Source organism: Natrix helvetica, assembly GCF_964273705.1.
Source record: "Natrix helvetica genome assembly, chromosome: 2".
Classification (NCBI taxonomy): domain Eukaryota; kingdom Metazoa; phylum Chordata; class Lepidosauria; order Squamata; family Natricidae; genus Natrix; species Natrix helvetica.
In genome coordinates this window covers 206,095,127-206,113,630 of record NC_138552.1, presented here as the reverse complement: position 1 = coordinate 206,113,630, position 18,504 = coordinate 206,095,127, and the positions used below count along the sequence as shown (strand labels likewise).

At 36.4% G+C, this 18,504-nt stretch overlaps 1 protein-coding gene across 3 annotated transcripts in view; it reads right to left on the bottom strand.

Annotated features, from left to right (window-relative positions):
* Positions 1 to 6,675: 6,675 nt before the first annotated feature.
* The window catches only part of UST (uronyl 2-sulfotransferase), a 108,248-nt gene continuing 96,419 nt past the window's right edge, over positions 6,676 to 18,504 (bottom strand). For 2 of the 3 annotated variants that reach the window (XM_081945667.1, XM_081945665.1), the window contains 2 exons: positions 9,661 to 9,943; positions 6,676 to 8,848 (listed from right to left, as the gene is read on the bottom strand). In XM_081945667.1, coding sequence (XP_081801793.1) covers positions 8,809 to 8,848; positions 9,661 to 9,943 — 323 coding nt within the window. In that variant the 3' untranslated portion in view covers positions 6,676 to 8,808. Of the gene's footprint in view, positions 9,944 to 18,504 lie in introns of all 3 variants that reach the window. The other variant, XM_081945666.1, reaches the window with a different exon arrangement.

The window sequence follows — 18,504 nt, the reverse complement described above, 5'->3', positions numbered from 1 at the left end:
GGTTTTTCACATTCTTTTCTAGTTTCCCAAACTTTAAATATTGTATAAAAATAAACTGTGGTGTAGCATTACAAACATGCTCATCAAGGCACTTTTTCCATTCTTGTCCCTTCCAGTAAAATATATTGTTCCTGTGATTTCTTCCGCTACAATTAATCCTTGCTGCTTTTTTTCACCTCCTTTTCTTAGCACTTCCCTAGCTTCAAATTCTTTTCTTTAAAAAACGCACTTACAAACACCCTCTATCTCCTTCACTGAACAAGAATCTAATAATATACTGTCTAACTGATTCTCCATTCTTACAATGTTTCTTGCACTGAATTGCATAAAACACGATTCAGAGTTTTCTTTCTTTCCAACACTCCTTTTTAATAGAGAGGGTTGAATATTTCTCTGCTCCTGACTCAGTCTCATGTGACCCGGCAAATAACTATCCCAGGCACATTAAAACTTGCTTTTAGTGCCTTTTGGACGCTTCTATTGAGTATCCCCCAGTTTTACAGCACTGGTGGATCCTTCCAATGTCAGCAAAGATGCATTTATCTACCTTTCCTTTGTAGCGCCTGAGAGGTGTGAAGCTTTGATGAGTGGCTTCTGGAGCCACTGTAGTTCTTTCATACAGCTGATTCAGAATGAAGTAACATTGGGTACCTCAGATTTCAAAATAAAAAGGTGGTGGGGGGGAGGAGGTTAAATTATTATGTACAATAGCTAAAAGGCATTGGTAGGAGGAGGAAGCCCACTTGATTTTTTGCCCAAGGTCACTTAGGATACAGAATGTGCTTTTGTATCTTTTGGGAGGCATGTATTACCAAATTTTAGTTTGTTAGGATACTTTTTAAGGGAAAAAAATTCCTGGCCTGATTCACTTTTGCAACAGTGCTGGACTGGGGCTGTCCGGCTAAAATATGACCATGCAGGCCTTGGATAATAAAAGGGTACCCTCAATTGCTGTACAGAACAGGGCTAGAGATCCATGCCTGAAGAAGTGGCCGGAAAGCTCTTAAGATCATAATGAATTGCCTCCTTTTCCTATAATCACAATCTGAGAAAGAACTTTGCTATCACTCATCAGCTGAGGAATGGATCAGGGAAATGTATGTTCTGTTCTGTGAATCATTGAGGAGAAATGAGGCAGATGTTGAATACCATGACTGTCCATTGCCTTTTATCTTCACTGAAGCTAATCCAGCTGTTTGATCTTATTTTGTTACCATCCAGTTGATCCAGAAGAAATGCAACCAACATCCTTTGCAGACAATTCCTTGTCTGGGAAAGGGAATAGTTGTTGAGAAGAGATAGTGTAATTATTTCAAATGCTCTTGCAAATTATCAGAAGTATAAATGAGCTTTTATCTAGTATCTAAGTTTAGGTTATTATTTATGAACTTTATTGACAACCAAGAGGTGAAATGCATTTGTAATCTTACGTATTCTGTCATTCCTTTTATTTACTTGTAAGTCTACAACTTTTTTTTAAACTTTTATGAAATTTAGTTTGTGTAAAATTGGAAGTATTTATGAAATCCAGATCAAATCCAATAAAAATGGTTTGAGTAATGAATGAGATAGTGTGCACTTAAAAAAAATCCTCTTTAAAATGTATGCTGATTCATCCCCAGAATTCCACTGATTATAGCAAGTTGACTGATAAAGCTACTACATATAGCATAGAAGCTCAACAATGGCTTTACATGTTATATGGAGTAGATTATTACATGTTTCCTTTGTGTTTTCAGCATCTAAGAATTTTGAAGCCCAAATGGGGGTTGTCACATCAGAAAAATTTCTTGATTTCATCTATATGTGTAGATAGGAGGGCTTGTCTAGAAAGGAATTTTTATCCTCACCACCAATGGAAATCAAAACAAAACTGTTGGTTGAACAACACACAATTTCCAAAGTGCAACGTTTGTAGAAATGAATTTATGTCAAGCTTTATCACTTCTACTAAATCCTTACTTGCGCTTTTGATTTGTGCTAAAAGAAATAATTTTTGACATCATTGGGAAATTTGAATGCAGAAACCTTGTTTTTTTTTTAAAAAAAGATTGCAGTAATTTAAGTCAGTTTTTAACAGGTGGCAGCCCTGGCTGGAAACTAAGCCAGAGTTGGGCCATTGGATGGTAAGTACCTTAAACTAATTGGGAAATCTAAAAATAGCTGGGAGAAAATAAAATAAACAATAGCAACTCACTCTTGTATTATTGCCAACTAAACTTCACCCAATCCCCCTTAGAGGCTATAGAAAGAATGGGCTAGAATAGAGGTATTAAAATATCAATCTGACAACCCAGTATGAGTCACATTCTAAAGGATCCAGTAAGGTACTAATTAGTAAGAAGTGATTTCAGATTTTGGCAACATGTTTTCAATTATTTGGTAACTAGGGCTCCCTCTTGTGTCAAGATTTTCCATTTGCTATATTTGGTATTGTTATGTCTATAAAGATTCATACAAATGGTTTCTCCTCCTGTGCTAATTATATTAACAAATGGATAAATTATATGGACATTACTGCACTAATCAGAGATATAGCTTCTTCCTGGCGAGGACAATACATGTAACGTCTAATTTTTGAAAAAAAATGTCAGAAAGTGACTATGATGCCACTGGTCAAACCCTGGTTTTCCCCCACGGAGTTTGTCTTACTGGGGGAGGGAAGCTCCTGGTGTTGGGGGGGACGGACGTTTAATTCAAAGAATTTCCACCCAAGGTTTCCACTGAAGATGGATTCAGGTCTGATCAGAAGAAATCAAAGGAAATGATCTTGGGGCTGGATGGGGCAGACAGGGCATGCTCATGTGCATATTCCTTGCCTAGGTTTTAGGAAAGCCAACAGTCACAGGGGTTGACCTCTGGATCAACAACACCCCCAAGATATGTTTGGCCCCCTTCCAATGATATTCTAAAACATGAAAAATCTGGCCTTACCAGGCCTTGATGAAGTCCTATAAGAGTTTGTCCTGTCCCCGCCACCCCGTTTGGACACATTTTCCTTTTCTTTCTTCATCTGATTGTTCTCTTTTTTTATTACGTAAACTGCCCATTATGTGGCTAGGCGTTCTTCAAATCAATGTTTCTTAAGATCAGCCATGCTGGCTGGGGTATTCTAGGAGTTGCAGTCCACCCATCATAAAGTTGCTGAGATTGGGAAACACTGTTTTCCATCTATGCAATCTTTGTAAACCGGTAAACAAAGAAAGAAAGTAGGTTTGAAGGGCCTCCATTGAGCTAATATCTGTAATGTCTGAATTAGCGCTGCTAGAAGCAGGAGGTATCAGATTACACCTAGGATTCTGAGACAAAGAAATAATAGCTTTCCCCATTTTTGAAAACCCCAATTCCAGCTGCTGTCCATATCTGTCTTTTGCTTTGGGTGACATATGTATTTCTGGTCAGCAAGGGCAAAAATATAGGAATCCTTGATAAAATTTATATTAGCAATGCCAGAGATTAATGTGGGGATATAGTAGGTGATAAAAAGTAAATTTAAGCAAAATTGTATAATTATAATTGGGTTGGCATATAATTACATTTGTGGGTACAGATCAATAGGCCCAGCGAGCAAAGAATGGCTTGAAAATAGTTCCAACAATTGCAAATATGGAAAGAGCGTAAACTTTCTGAGGAAACAACATCCTGCCTCCTGGGTAACAAATGGCATGTACTTCAACAGGAACCCATACTACATATTGCTGACCTTGAACAAAAAGTTCTGAGATGTCTAATAAATAGCTTAATCAGAGTTTCTATTGCAGAAACAGTACTTTCTGCTCCAACTACTTTAAAAAAAAACGTGAACCCTTCACATACACACACAAAGATATTTTTTCCATTAGCCATTTTGCTGAAAAAGATAGCTTCCCTGTAATAAATAAAGCCTCTGTGACTTACATTATAGATATTATTTTTCCTAAACAGGATTTTGGAACACCACATTGTAATCTAAACTGTTCTCGTGACCTCTTAGAAGACATCTTCAGAGAGGAAAAAATCAGACTCTTAAATCTTTCTTGTATCACTGGTTTACTGTGAATATATAACATTAACATTATAAATAAAAGAGTCTGTGTTGTTTACCCCTCAGTAGAAAGCTATTGATTCAAGATAATGGCCATTCAAAGTTCACCTGGCTGAAAAGACCTTTGAACAAACTAATATGTCTATTAGTTTATTAGAAAGTGGCAAACCTATGAATGTTATATTATTTCTCTGGCTCTTACATTCAACTTATTTATACAGATTCTGTCTAAAATTGGACATATTTCAACAACAACCGTCTTTCTCATGCATGCATTATTCTTCTATTCCATTTTTCTCCAAATGGAGTTTCAGTTAATTCACGTGGTTGTCCATTAACATCCTGATTAGCATGAGATTAGTGATTCCTCCAAAGTCAATCAATGACGTTGTGTCAGGGTGAAGATGTAAACCTGGAACTTACCCTACTCTTAATTTAGCTGCTGTCACAGGGCCACTCTCCTGATGCCAGCTGGGATTCCTGTCCCACTAAATTTTTCAAAACATTATTTTAATGTAAAAATAAATAAATAAAGCCCCAGAATTATATTTAGTTGCAGCAATGTTTTAGACCAGGGGTGTCCAAACTTGGGAACTTTAAGACTTGTGGACTTCAACTCCCAGAATTCCCCAGCCAGGCTGGCTGGGGAATTCTGGGAGTTGAAGTCCACAAGTCTTAAAGTTCCCAAGTTTGGACACCCCTGTTTTAGACTATACAAAAGATTTTTCAGGCTTGTCAAAAGCATCCTAATAACTTGCATTTTGATAAAATAGGCAAATCTCTCAAGACAGTCATTTTGTGAATGTGCCCATTTCCAAGAAGCTTCAAGCTTAAAATGGCTGCCCATTCAGGCTTATATTACTACATCAAAACATCAATAACCTAATGTAAATGGACTGACATAATTTCTGAACCAAGAGAACAGACACATCTGGCATGGAGAAGAAGGCTAAGTGATATGGTACCAGTAAAATAGCACCAAGGTTTTTTGGTGCTTTTACAAATTTATTAAATAAATAATATAGCTTACATAGTTATTAAACACTTTTTGCTGACAGTGGCACAATGTATAAAAGTTCTGGTGACCAGGAATGGAGAATTCAAAAATTGTGTTTGCCAACAAGCTATCTATTCTTATTCTTAATAAAAAGATTGAAATATCAAAGATACATTTTTAAGGAAAAACACAAATTTTATACCTATTATTTCAAATTCATATTATAAACTCATTGTAAGTAAACTTTACTAAAAAACCCTTTTTATTTATTATTTATTATTTATTACTTGAACTTATTAGTCGCCCCCTCTCCCCACAGGGACTCGGGGCGACGTACAAAGGTATTATATAGCGTATAGAGGAGGTAAGAATAAATAAATAAGTTACAATACTTAAAAAGTTAAAACCCCAGTGAAATTGACCCTTAAAAACTAAAATTACAATTAAAAATGCCCTGGGCTGGGGAGGTTGTAGAGTTATGCCAGGTCAGCTAGTCGAAACAGGTAGGTTTTCAGCTTCATACGGAAGGAGCAAAGGTCGGTTGTAGTTCTGATGTCTGGGGGGAGGTCATTCCAAAGGGTGGGGCCCACTACAGAGAATGACCCAGTAATACTTTAATTCAGGGTAGAGTTGGAGCGACTGAATGGAGCTGAGCATTTACTGGCCAGATGCCCTTCCTGCCTCCACATGGAGTTCGCAGCAGATATTTTTTCTTTGTGCCCTGAGACAGAAATCTCTACCACTACCTAGGATTGAACTCTCAACCTTCCAAAGTGGGAGGCAAACATCTTCAGCACAATATCACTTGTAGTAAGTAAACTTTACTAATCTATTAAAATGATTTTTAAAAACTATTTAAAAAACTATTCATAAGTTGCAACTCTGGATGGGGGACTCAGTGAAAAAAAAAAGACAATTTAATAAATGCAATACAGAGCCAAAATAGTAACCAACACCTAGAGGAAGTAGGAAACATCTAAAATCTGGATCCAATGCACAGGAAAAAGCCAGATCTTCACAGCTTTATGAAAGACTGAGAGTGAATGTTTTAAAATGAAAATAGCCATAATAACAATACCATACAGCAATTCCTTCAGTATTTCTAATTTGTAAATTTTCTATGATTAAAATTATAAAGATATAAATATCTGTTAAAGCATTATGACAATGTTCCAATATAGTCCTGTGCAATTTGTTTTTGATGCTTTTTTATAATAAAAAGATATATTCATTGTCTTAAATATTCAATTTTTAGACCAGTTTAAGTTTTAGAATTTATTATGCATCTGCTTAATCTAGAAAAGCCCTGGAACCATTTGGAAATTCTACAAAATTCACTGAGCAATAACATATCAATAAAATTTCAACCTTGTTTCTGAGGGAAGATGGAGTAATTTGAAAAGAGATCCTTTCCCCATAATGATATCAAATATTAGAAAGTTGCAGATTCTCTACAGTTAAATATAAACGCTTCATCCATATGTAAATAGAAAATTCATTATTCTATTGTAATATTGAATCAACTTTAAAAGTCCCCAGAAAAGAAAATGGTCCTTTTTATATTCTCCATTAACCTTACTATAAATCTCTTATTTGGTATTAAAACAAAGAATGCCAGGAACACAAATATATGCACAAAGGCCAGACCACACAATTAACTTTGCAAATTACAGGCCTTTATTAAAATGCATGAAATGTAATTATTTTCAAATGCAAGTTTGGTAAACAATATACAATTCAATATACAATTCAACATGGAGATTTTCTTAGGGGGGGGGGAAGGGTTTTTTACTCCTCTCTGAAACTTGTAGGGACTCTAGAGCTGCTTTACTTAGATTAATTGCAACACTGGATCTTAAAAGCATCCAACTTTGATTACTTGGCTTGAGTTATCAAATTCTACAACAGAATGAAGGCTGTTCATCATAAAGATTAGGTGACAACTAAAATGTTGATGAAAAACTATAATTGCCTTTAAAAGACAAAAAGACCTTCTAATTTCAGAAGGATGCATGGATATTTTAGATAACTGCAATGCAACCATACTGTTAGAAGATTATAATCTTCCTAGAGTACAGTACACTTGAGTGGACCATTTCTTAATCATTTTTTTTCAATTCAAAGCCTTTTTAGATCATTTATAAAACTTCATAAAGTTGCCTGAGCACTTTTGACAAATAAATTTAGCCTGGACAGCAATTATTCTCTGTCACCTTTATTTACACTAGCTAAAACAAGACCTTAGCTGTGTATGGAAAAAACAATAACTATTATCGATTATGTAACTTATACTGGCAGTTCAATGTAGCAAAGCTCCAATGTTGATTGTATTTCTCACATAGTGATGTCAGAACAACACAACTGAAGTATGACCTTCAGCCAATAAACTACAATAAACATTTTTAGGGTGATTCAATGGGAAAACTTTTAACATTCAGACATGGGGCAGGGAAAGGAGGCCAGAGACGTAACTGTATGACTCTGTGAAAAACAAGCAATGTGGAAATGTTAGTGCATTAAAAATAGACAGGTTAGGTCAAAGCGTGAGTGAATAAGTTAAGGTATATTTAATTCAAATATTGGCTGTTTTCATTTATAACCAACCTAATGTACATATATTCTCTTCATTATTTTCACATATTCCAAGAATTCGTCTTTCTCTCTCACAGTGATTTACAAACCAATATGGCACTTTCTAGAAGGTTATCGTGGGCTGAAAGCTCTATAACAACAATCACTATTTTTGAAAAAAGAAAAGAAAAAGAAAATGATTCAAATGAATTTCTTTCCTGAGCAACTTAAAATTTGGAATGTGCTGAAAAGTCACAATAAATAAGTAAAAAAAATGAGCAAACGTAAAATGTGCTTTTAAATTACTGAAAGTACATTGTTTCATGACAGATATATGGCCTGTTCTTTCAGAAATCTTAAAAGCTTATGTGCCAAATAAATTTATGAAGTACCTTTCTGGAAATAGAATAGAAGTCAAGTTGCTTATATAAAAATATACAACATTAACATCTAGCGAATAAATCAACTGGCAGCTCTTGCTGTTAACATTTCAAAGTATTTGTGGCAAAGAATAATATTAAATAGCGTGATAAAAAATAGATTCTAGTGAAATTGCAGAGAAAGCAAACATGTTAAGTAACCCAGGATTCTTGTAGCACACACAAATTTTAACTTTTTAAAAAAACATTCCAGCATTTGAATATTAAATTGCTCCCCAAAAGAAAACAATTCCACAGTGTGTAAACTAATCATTACTCTTTAAATGTAATTTCATAGAAACCATTTAATGTACAATGCAGCATTTTGGTTAATTATTGTTTTGAGTTCCCAGTGTGTTCCTTCAGAGTAGTGCACTGGAACCACCTAGTGAGATTTTTCATTCATGTAAGTGTGCAGCCACAACATAATTTGTGTGTTCAAATCCTGCTAGTAGCAATGTAAAAAAACAGAATGCAACAGATATCCATCGGCTCTGAAAAGGGAATTTGTTAAATGGGAGTTGACTTAATACACACCAAAACAAGAACTAGTAGCTTAGATAAACAGAATACGCACCCAACTCTTACAACTTTGCTCTTTCAAGTGGTAATTTTTGATTATCAGTCATAAATGTTGACTACTGCAGTCAGAGTACAATTTGAGGATGCTGTTAAGAATATCTGCTGCTTATCTACATGCAAGAGTTAGGCTTTGACTTCTTTGAGAGAGAAAAAGAACTGAAGACATCTGATGGGATCACAGCATATTCATCTTCAATCTTGTTTGTTAGAACGTATCAAATTTTCAGAGTAGTTGAGGTGATTATAAATTTCCACCTTCAGAAATAATGTCTTGAAATTAGAATCAATTAATTTTATCAGTAATTTACAATGTTACAGAAATGTAACATCCCATAAAGTTCTTGTTTCTCGACTTTTATGGATATTTGCTTATTGTCAAAACTACAATGGAAAAAGGAATCTCCTTTAAAATAAAAAAAGAATATCTCACATTTTCCTCTGCAGTCTAAATTTAAAGTCTTACTGGTAACACAGATCTAATTAGGAATCACTGAAGTTGTAGTCCAACATATCTAGAGCATACTAGTCTGTGGAAAACTCATTAACTAGGCTTCTCTATATTCCTGTTTTTACTGTTGTTAACAGCCTGGTTGTCTCTTTTCAAATGGTATTAGTAGCAATGGATAGTTTTGTTATTTCAGAACAGCATTCCTTATTCAGGCAATGACAAATCTCTTACATCATGCTATTATTTCAATGTGCTCAAATAAAACTCTTAATAGGTTAAATTAAATGCTACATCAGGCAAGCTAGTTTTGTGAAAATTGCAAATGACCAACAAGGTGATATCATCTTGTAAAGTACCATATACAAAAATAGTTTACAACATCAATGTTATTTCTAATGAAACAAGAGATGATAGATTTAAAAGTATATTCTAACTACAATAATTCTGTGGAGCCCAGGAAACAAACAAACAAAAATATTTCAACAAATACACCTTTTCAGAAAGGGGTCTATGAGTTCAATCTAAGAGTAGTGTCTTTTCAAATGCTGCTTTGTATTAACTCACTTTCTTCAGATTGTTATTAGCATTTTTAAGCAATTTGGAATCCGTCTTGCATCACCTTTTATAAATATCTTCTAACCACTTTTCATCGTCTTGCTCCTCATCTTCTGTTACTGGCTCTTCAGTTTCTAGAGGAGAAGGAATGGCAAATTCTGGCCTAGGAGAAGATTTACCATTTGAGGATCTTAATCCAAACTTGCGTTTTAGCAGGTGGAACTGCTCTTTGACATAGTAGTAGAATTCATATTCGTATCTCATGCGCTGGTACAAGATCTGGATGGATTCTGTTGAAGGGACGGTTTTTTTCACTGTCACAGTTAGGTTGCCAAGCTTTCTATGCTCTGAAAGACATTTGGATAAAGAGGAATTTATGTCAAGACAATCACTTTCATTATTTTCAGAATTACTAACATGCCCTCTGCTATACACACGATCCCTGGAAGGAAATGAGCCTGAAAATATCTCAAAACTGAAACATGGGTTTCATTTTTTAATTATTATATAAAAAAAAATTAAAATTTTTATTTACCATAACCTAAGCAAAACATTACTTCAAAGGTTCTAAATAAGACATGGTATTTAAAATATTTTAACCTAAATAGAATTCAGAGATTTAACCAGGACTCCAGGATTTTCATTATGAATAAATCCAAGAGAGAATAATGTATGTTCCCAGTGAAAGTGAAATTGTGGGATTTAAATTGTTATGATGAACTTTGTCTGTCTGTCTGTCCATCCATTCATTCTGTCTACTGTCTCCCTGTCTATCCATTTTAATCCTGATTACTTTTGGTCTTTGTAATTTAGCTGACACAACTTGACAGTTGTGAGAAATTTTAGATCTGGAACCAATTTACAAAACCAATAGTGTTTATGATAGAGAAAAAGAAGAATTGATAACTGCAATGTGACTGTATTATCCTGGAATCCGCTATGCATTTCTTATCTTCATTCATTTTTATGTTTCTGAAAGCAATACAATCACTAAATCTTTTAAATGCAGTATATAATGTGTTTTATCTAATATGAAACGAGCTAGCTGAAAATGGTATGTGCAATCAGTTTCCTTTTCCTCCTCAATCCAGGGAGGTCCAACCTATTGTCTTCCAAAAATTTAACGTAGCCTCTCAAGAGCCTCCAGAGTTTCTTTGAATAGTTTTTTTAGGCATCCCTTCACTCAGAATTAACTGGTCCAACCTGTGTGCCTCAAAAGAAAATTGCTGATAATTCCCCATTTCTGTAAATTCTATAATGCCTGCAGGCATTGATTTTTGATGGCCTACATAGGGCTGTCAAACTCACGGCCAGATGCATTATGCGCTGGCCATGCCCATGTCCAGTTTAGCGAAGGGAAAAAATGTCCCAATACATCACGTGATACCCCCATCACACCCCTGGCCTACATTATATAGTACTAGAAAACAGAGTTACTTCTCAAGATGGCTTGATTTGATGTTTGAGCTTTTATAATTTTAAGTTTGGATTTTACTTTTACTATGGGTGTTTTAATTAAAGAGTGTCTTGTTTATTGTTAATTACTATAAAGTTCTGAAAATCTGATCAATTACATCAATTATTTTCAAAACTTCAACAAGCAAAATAAACTAACAGAATAGGACAATTATTACAGGAATCCTTGATTTATTACTACAATTGGGTTTGGACTGTTGGTGGTTGTTACAATTGTTTTTATGACAATCATAAAGTGAGTCATCATGGTCAATTGAACCACTCAGTCATTAAACTAATCCAGCATGTGCAATGGGTATTTTTGACATTTTCTGCTAGAAAACTACAAAAGAGGCACAAATTGCATTTACATCAGGGGTCCACAACCTGTCGACTGCAGCCCGGTGCCAGGCCGTAACCCATTTGGAACTAGCCATGGCAGTGGTGAATGAGTACATGTGTGTGCGCATTGGAAACTGCATTTGTGAAAGCGATGCACACGTGTGAAACTATCCCCTTCCTATTGCCACCACTGCCGGTGTGCCAAGCTAGAAAGATCAGAGACTGCTGGTTTACATGACTGTGGGATGCTGCAATTGGTTGTAAGTACAAACTGGTTTCCAAGAAACAAAATGCAGTGATACAACTTTGTTGAAGATGTTGAAACTGTGCAACATTTTATGATAGTCAGGCCAAAAAACACTCTTTTCAAGGCCATTGTAACTTCAACTGGTCAATAAGCAACAGGTCAATAAGGGAGGACTACCTAATAAATAAATAGAGAGAAATTATTTTAATCAACTAAATTGAAATAGTCTTATTTTTTGTCCTGTCCCCGTCCAGTTTTGGAATATGACTCCTTGCACAAAGCCTTCTGCATTCCTACCTTAAATCCAAGACTATGACTCAACAGTTTTGGAACATTATGTTTATATTACAGATAACAAGACATTTTTGGTGGGGTGGCAAGATGAAGGATTCAACCTTTCAAACCTCCTTTCCTCCAGCACTAAATCCTTGCAAGCTGCCTCTAGACAAAGAGAAAAATACTAGGAATGTATCACCCTCTGTATCATCCTTTGAAGGACAAGCTATGTTGCAGTCTTATCCACTGCTATAGTTTTTAAATATCAGCTGTTGAAGCAACACCTACCTGGAACTATTATATGAAAGATGGATTTCAGTCTTTTTTTCCTGACCATATGTGTATTGGAACTGGGTAATTGGCATTGATAGCAGTGGTGGGATCCTGCCGGTTAAACAACTGGTTCGGTGATTGTGTGTTTTGTGCACGCTCTGGGGAGTAACTTCTAGAGAGTAACACAGCTGTGGTGCGGCAATCCGTTCTGCCACATGAATCAGCGGAGGAGATATAGGTAAGTAAAGTGCAGGGGCGGGACAAACTGGAGCGAACCAGTTCACTCCCAGCTGATCATCAGAGCTAACGGTTCACCTGAACCGGTCTGGACCGGCTGAATCCCACCCCCGATTGATAGCGTCTGCACTGAAAGGAAAGTAATTTACCGGCTAGTTATCTGAGACTCTACTTGACCCTTTGACTTGTCTCTAGATGGTGCTGCTGTTATTATTTTGGATCTTCTTTTCTTTACCTCAGACTCTTTGTATCTCCATTTGTGACACCGGCTGGGCATCCCAGTCAATCCCAATGGTTGGGATTAACAAGTTATATCTTGTACAGGCAACTATTTACAAGAGTTCCGGCTCGTTCATGAGCTTGTGCATGTCATCTTACTGTATTCCCATATCAGATTCTATTACTTCCCCTACAGGTAGTCCTTGACTTGCAAAAGTTTACTTAGTGACCATTCAAAGTTACAACAGCACTGAAAAAGTGACTTATGACCATTTTTCACACTTACGAGCATAGCAGCATCCCCTTGGTCATGTGATTTACATTCAGATGCTAGACCCCTGACTCACATTTATAACGGCTTCAGTGCTCCTGGGTCATGTGATCACCTTTTGAGACCTTCTGACAACCAAAGTCGATGGAGAAATCAGATTTCTCTTAACAACTGGATTACTAATTTAACTACTGCAGTGATTCACTTAACAAATGTGGCAAGAAAAGTCATAAAATAGGGCAAAACTCATTTAATAAATTTCTCACTTAGCATCATAAATTATGGGTTCAATTGTGGTTGTTATGTTGACAACTACCTACACCAGTGATGGTGAACCTTTTTGTAAAGGTGTGCCAAAATTGTGCGCATGTGCAATATCACACACGCATGCCCACACCCACAAACAATACCTGCCTGAGCCCTGCCCCGCGCATGTGCGCACGACTGGAGGCTTTCCTGAAGCCTGGGAAGGGCAAAACGGTCTCCTCCGGCCCCCCGGAGGCCGGAAACAGATCTTTTCCGAATTTCCAGTTGGCCCTTTGGGCCCGTTTTTGCCCTCCCCAGGCTCCGGAGGCTTTCCTGAAGCCCGGGGAGGGCGGAAATGGCCTTCCCCGGCCCTCCAAAAGGCCAAAAATCAGCTAGCTAGTGCACACATGTGTTCAGGAGCTGGCGGCTCGTATGCTGGCAAATATGATTCTGTGTGCCACCTGTGGCATGCGTACCATATGTTCGCCTATATCCAGTATAGGTCGGACCTGATTCTGAATAGATTCCAGTGGTAGTAAAAGATTAAAACTGTGCTAGTCAGTGTCCTAACATAATGCCCACATTATGTTTAAAACCATGTACTGGAAAACATGTGAATATATCATCTAGTTTTGCTCATAGGAGAATAAGTGGAGTGAATTACTATCAAATACTCTGGCTATTCATCTATACAGATTGCTCTTTCTAGGCAGGATAAACGACAATGAAAAACTGCCCACCCCACTGCAATAACATCCTAATCCTCCATCATGATTGACGTTAACCTGCCATTAGAGATTTGAGCCTAATTAACCAAATCGCTACCTCTATCCTGGTGCTAATCTCCACCTTCTCATTTTGTTTATACAACTCTGTATTTTCTTTTAATAAAAATCCGAAGTAAGTCTCAAACCTGTTTCTTGAACTTAACAACCCAACTCATCTATGAAATGCACATAATGAAAAAAATGATGCCTGTTTGGCTCCATGCCAGACCAAGCATACTAAAAATGCTGTGTAAACTCAGCTGCTTCAGTTGAAGACAGGAAACCCATTTTTTATGACCTTCTAGACCGGTTGCCATATGGAGCACAGCAAACTGCGAGCCATTTATTTTAGAAACTTTATTTTGTCTTATAGTATCTCCCTTAGATTTTTATTACTTAAGTCAACCAAAGACCAGTTTGCAAGTTGATAAAATCCATGCTGAAAATAAGAAAAGGGGAGAGGGGGAGAAAGAAAATAGTTACAAATATTTGCCCTGTGAAGCAAAAGCCCAAATTTCCTTTTATCTATCTAAAAGCAATGGAAAAGTAATGCTTTGCTATGTATTATATATATTTTTCTAATATATACTTACAGTACAGTATATAAAGTATTTACAGCTGTGCAATTGTTCGAATGTACAATTGTATACTAATTGTAGGAATGTATACTGTATCTCTAGCTGTTTTCTATAACAAAATGATAACATACAATAGATGTTATACAATATATGACAATGCGCTATTAAGATAGTGCTGAGATGATGGATCACGCATATTTATTAATCTTACAGCCTGAACCTGTGAAAGAATGGGAAATCCCAGAGGCAATGTTTTGATACAGAGTTCTCAATGTTTATGGTAGCTTTACTCTAAAGACTGGCAATTGTCCAAGAAACTTTTGGAGCCAGATTCTCTCTTCAAACGTAACAACATAGCTGAATATATTAAATATGTTTATTTTAGCCAATATTCCTTCATGTTCTCTTAATATTTCAGGGCTGGAAGTTCTCCTTTTGGTTAAACACAGTGGTGGGTTTCAAATCCCGTTCCAACCGGTACGGTTGGAACAGGGCCAGCAGCGTCCTCATGCGTGCGTGCACATGCGCGCAGCACGTGCATGTGTCATAGCACCTCCGTGATGCTCTGCGATGCTCCAGCTGCTCTGCAGAGCATCGCACAGGTGCTGTATGCGCTATGCACCTGTGCGGAAGCGCAGAAGCTTTAAACGCCAGTAAGGAGCTCGGGCAGGCGGGTGGGCCCTCCGGAGCACCGTATCGGAACGGTATCCAGTGCTCCGGGCTGGTTCCAGTATGCGTGTACCGGGCATACCACCTGCAACCCATCACCGGTTAAACAGTTCTCATGTTCAGGTTTGATAACTGCTTTGACTTCTTAAAGGAAACTATCAAGGAATTATGGGATTGAATGTATTCTTTCCTCTTCATCACAAGTATAAAATTAAACAGTTCTGCATCTGTAATCCATTTCAATCTGTTGTTTAGAGATGATCTTCTATTGGCTGGGGAATGCAAATTATGTATCAAATTTATATATTGGGAAAGCTGCAAGATCCCTACAATGGGGCGTTGATTTCACTTGCAGCAAGAGGATGCTTTTTCTGCCCAGTTTTGGGAATTGGTAGGGTGTTCCTTTGCTTACTTTTGATCCTGCCCCTCATAAGCACTGTAAAATCATGCCATGGAAATCGGTGGCAAATAGCTAAATTTTGGGTATACGAATTTGGAACATTATTAAGACACTTTAAAAGAGACTTCTCACTTTGAGTTCCATTTTTTGAGGGAAAATATTGTATGGGTTACTTGAACTGAATATGGATTGTACGTGGCACTGAGATTTGAGGAGTGATGGGTCATTTTTAACAATTCCAAAATGAAACGTGGAGGAAGAGACCCGATAGCTCTTTTTCAACTTTTGCTTTTACTTCATATTTAAAGCCCATGTTAAAAAAAATCAATGATGCTTAAAAGCAATTGTATCAATAGATGGAAGGAAAGATGATGAGAAAACTAAATGTATTTATCTGGCTGGGAGCTCAAGCAACTCATTCTTAGATATTAGATAAGATTTAGAAAGCAAGAAAAATTCTTTGTATGTTTTTTAAAAGGTTGATATATAAAATTATTATGTGGATAGAAAATCAGCAGCAGCAACATTTATTCAGCCTGGATGGCCAACAGAGATATTTTGGCCTCCAAAGCTGCTTTTTGACGGACAGAGAAGGGCTGGATCAGTGAGGATGAGGCAGGGTGGGGCCTCTACAGCTAAACCTTTTCCTTAGTGTTATGGCACAAAGCCAATACAGGATAAGTAAAACGGGTACCCCATTCGTGACAGTCTTCTGTTTTATTTCAAACTGCTCTGATTACAAATGCCATTAATCATTTATGAAAATAAAGTACTAAAAGTAGACCTTCCCATTTCCCCTTCTTCTTGAGTTTGAATACTTCACACCATTTAATATGTAAGGAGTCTGATTCAAAAACTGAGGACGTTTGACATTAAGAAAGGGGAAGGGGGAAGGAGAGAATATCAAAACGAGAATAAAGCTCTCTCTCTAGAAAACTCCACTTGTGACACGGAGAGTGACTGTTCTGACTAACAGCCAGAGAATTAGAATCAAAGCCATCCTCAATCCAGCCCTAAAGGAACAGAGAGCCCACTGTCAAGAAATTAAGCTTGCTTCAGAAGTAAACAGAGTGATAAAGAGGGGAAAGAGTTACTAACGTTTTCTTCTGATGACAACTAACACAATTTTCCCCACAGGTTTACTATGTCTCTTGGAAAGGGAATAATTGGATCTACTCTCTTCTGGACTAGAACGATACAGGAAATAAAAGAGGGTTTGAAAAACATTATTGATGGCTTTCTTAAGAGTCCTTAAATATATCCAATGCCTGCATCCAAGATGAACATTTTTTTTTAAATAGAAAGGAAGTTGAGATTAAATTTACTTTTGTATTTTTATAGGCAACCATTTTAATATTCTGCCCAATTGTATTAGACAGACCTTTTTTTAAAGGCATACAGCTCTGCAGTATATGCCATCTTGTTACTCTCACTTACTCATTCCCAAAGTACAATTATAAAATAATTTGTAGCGCTTAAAAGTTATGAATTTCTTTCCACAATTTAATAGCTCTCTTTCTTCACTTGAAACATGTGGGTTAACATGTCCTACAGTTTTCCAGAACAGCTGGATAGTTCTGTGAAAACTGAAGTGATAAGACTTCACAGATTTGTTTATAGATAAGAAATGGATTGTGGGAAGGAAGCATTTTAAGAGAAGGTGGTAAGTTGGTAAGTTGTTTATACAGTATTTGTGATAAAGGGAAAAGTAATTTCTTTATTTTCTTTACTATATTTTTCTTTCTTTTCAATTTCTCTATTTTTCTCCTTTTCTACACTTTCTATTTTTTCTTTCGTTTTTTTTAGTTTGTACTAGTTTTGATTGTTTAATAATAATAATAATAATAATAAATATTTATTTCTTAGCCGCACCCTCTCCCGAAGGACTCGGGGCGGCGTACAATAAAACATATGAAATAAATATGTGGACAAAACAAACATATAACAGAGACATATACCGAGACACACACAAGGAGGAGGTCGGCTGATAAATAAAAACAATTAAAATAAAGTATTTAAAAATCCCTAGATAATTAAATATAATTAAAATACCCAGTTAAAAACCCGTCAGGAGCGATATGGTTAGATCAAAGTTGAGCCAGGCCAATTGTTTAACTTGTGACCGTGATAAAATTACTATTGATTTTGGAGAATGGATTTTATGATTCTGGAGAAATGTCTGTTCTGGGTGGAGTTATAGTCTTCTATGTACCAGGTTTGCAATTGGGTGACTTCTTTAATCTAACACTGATGTGGGACATTCATCAAGCCTTGGTGCTAAAGAAAGAAGTAAACTAAATTCCTACCTACACTATATTGCCAAAAGTATTCACTCACCCATCCACATAATCATAATCAGTTGTGAGCGAATACTTTTGGCAATATAGTGTATTTAGAAGACACAAAACTGATTTTGATGGCTCATGAGCTGATAACCAAGACACAATAACTGTAACACAATCTCTATGGAATGGCCCTTAAAAATGATCTGGAAATTGCAGATGACCCAGAATGCCTGAACACAGGTTGAATGGCGTTCCACCATAAGCTTTATGTAGAAACAACCTCATTGATTGCTGGTTACTTTCTGAAAAAAATTCAAGGCAAACACAACACTATATTAAGATCTGCAGTTAAGCATTACTGCTATCAATTGAAGAAACCTACCTATTGTCTACTTCTCACAGAATAGATACCAATTCCCAACTAAAACATCTCAAATAAAATCTGCTATATGGTTGTTGAATGTCTACACTGCTCCTGACCCTGTCAAACTGTATGAGCCCAGCATGTGTAGCTAAAGAGAAGCATCAATCCAAACCTAGAAGAAAAAGAAACCTTCAAATCAGTGGCTCAACATATATATTTGCACTCTTAATATATTAAGAAAAATCCCCCACAGTAGCTTGATGGAATTCATATACAATT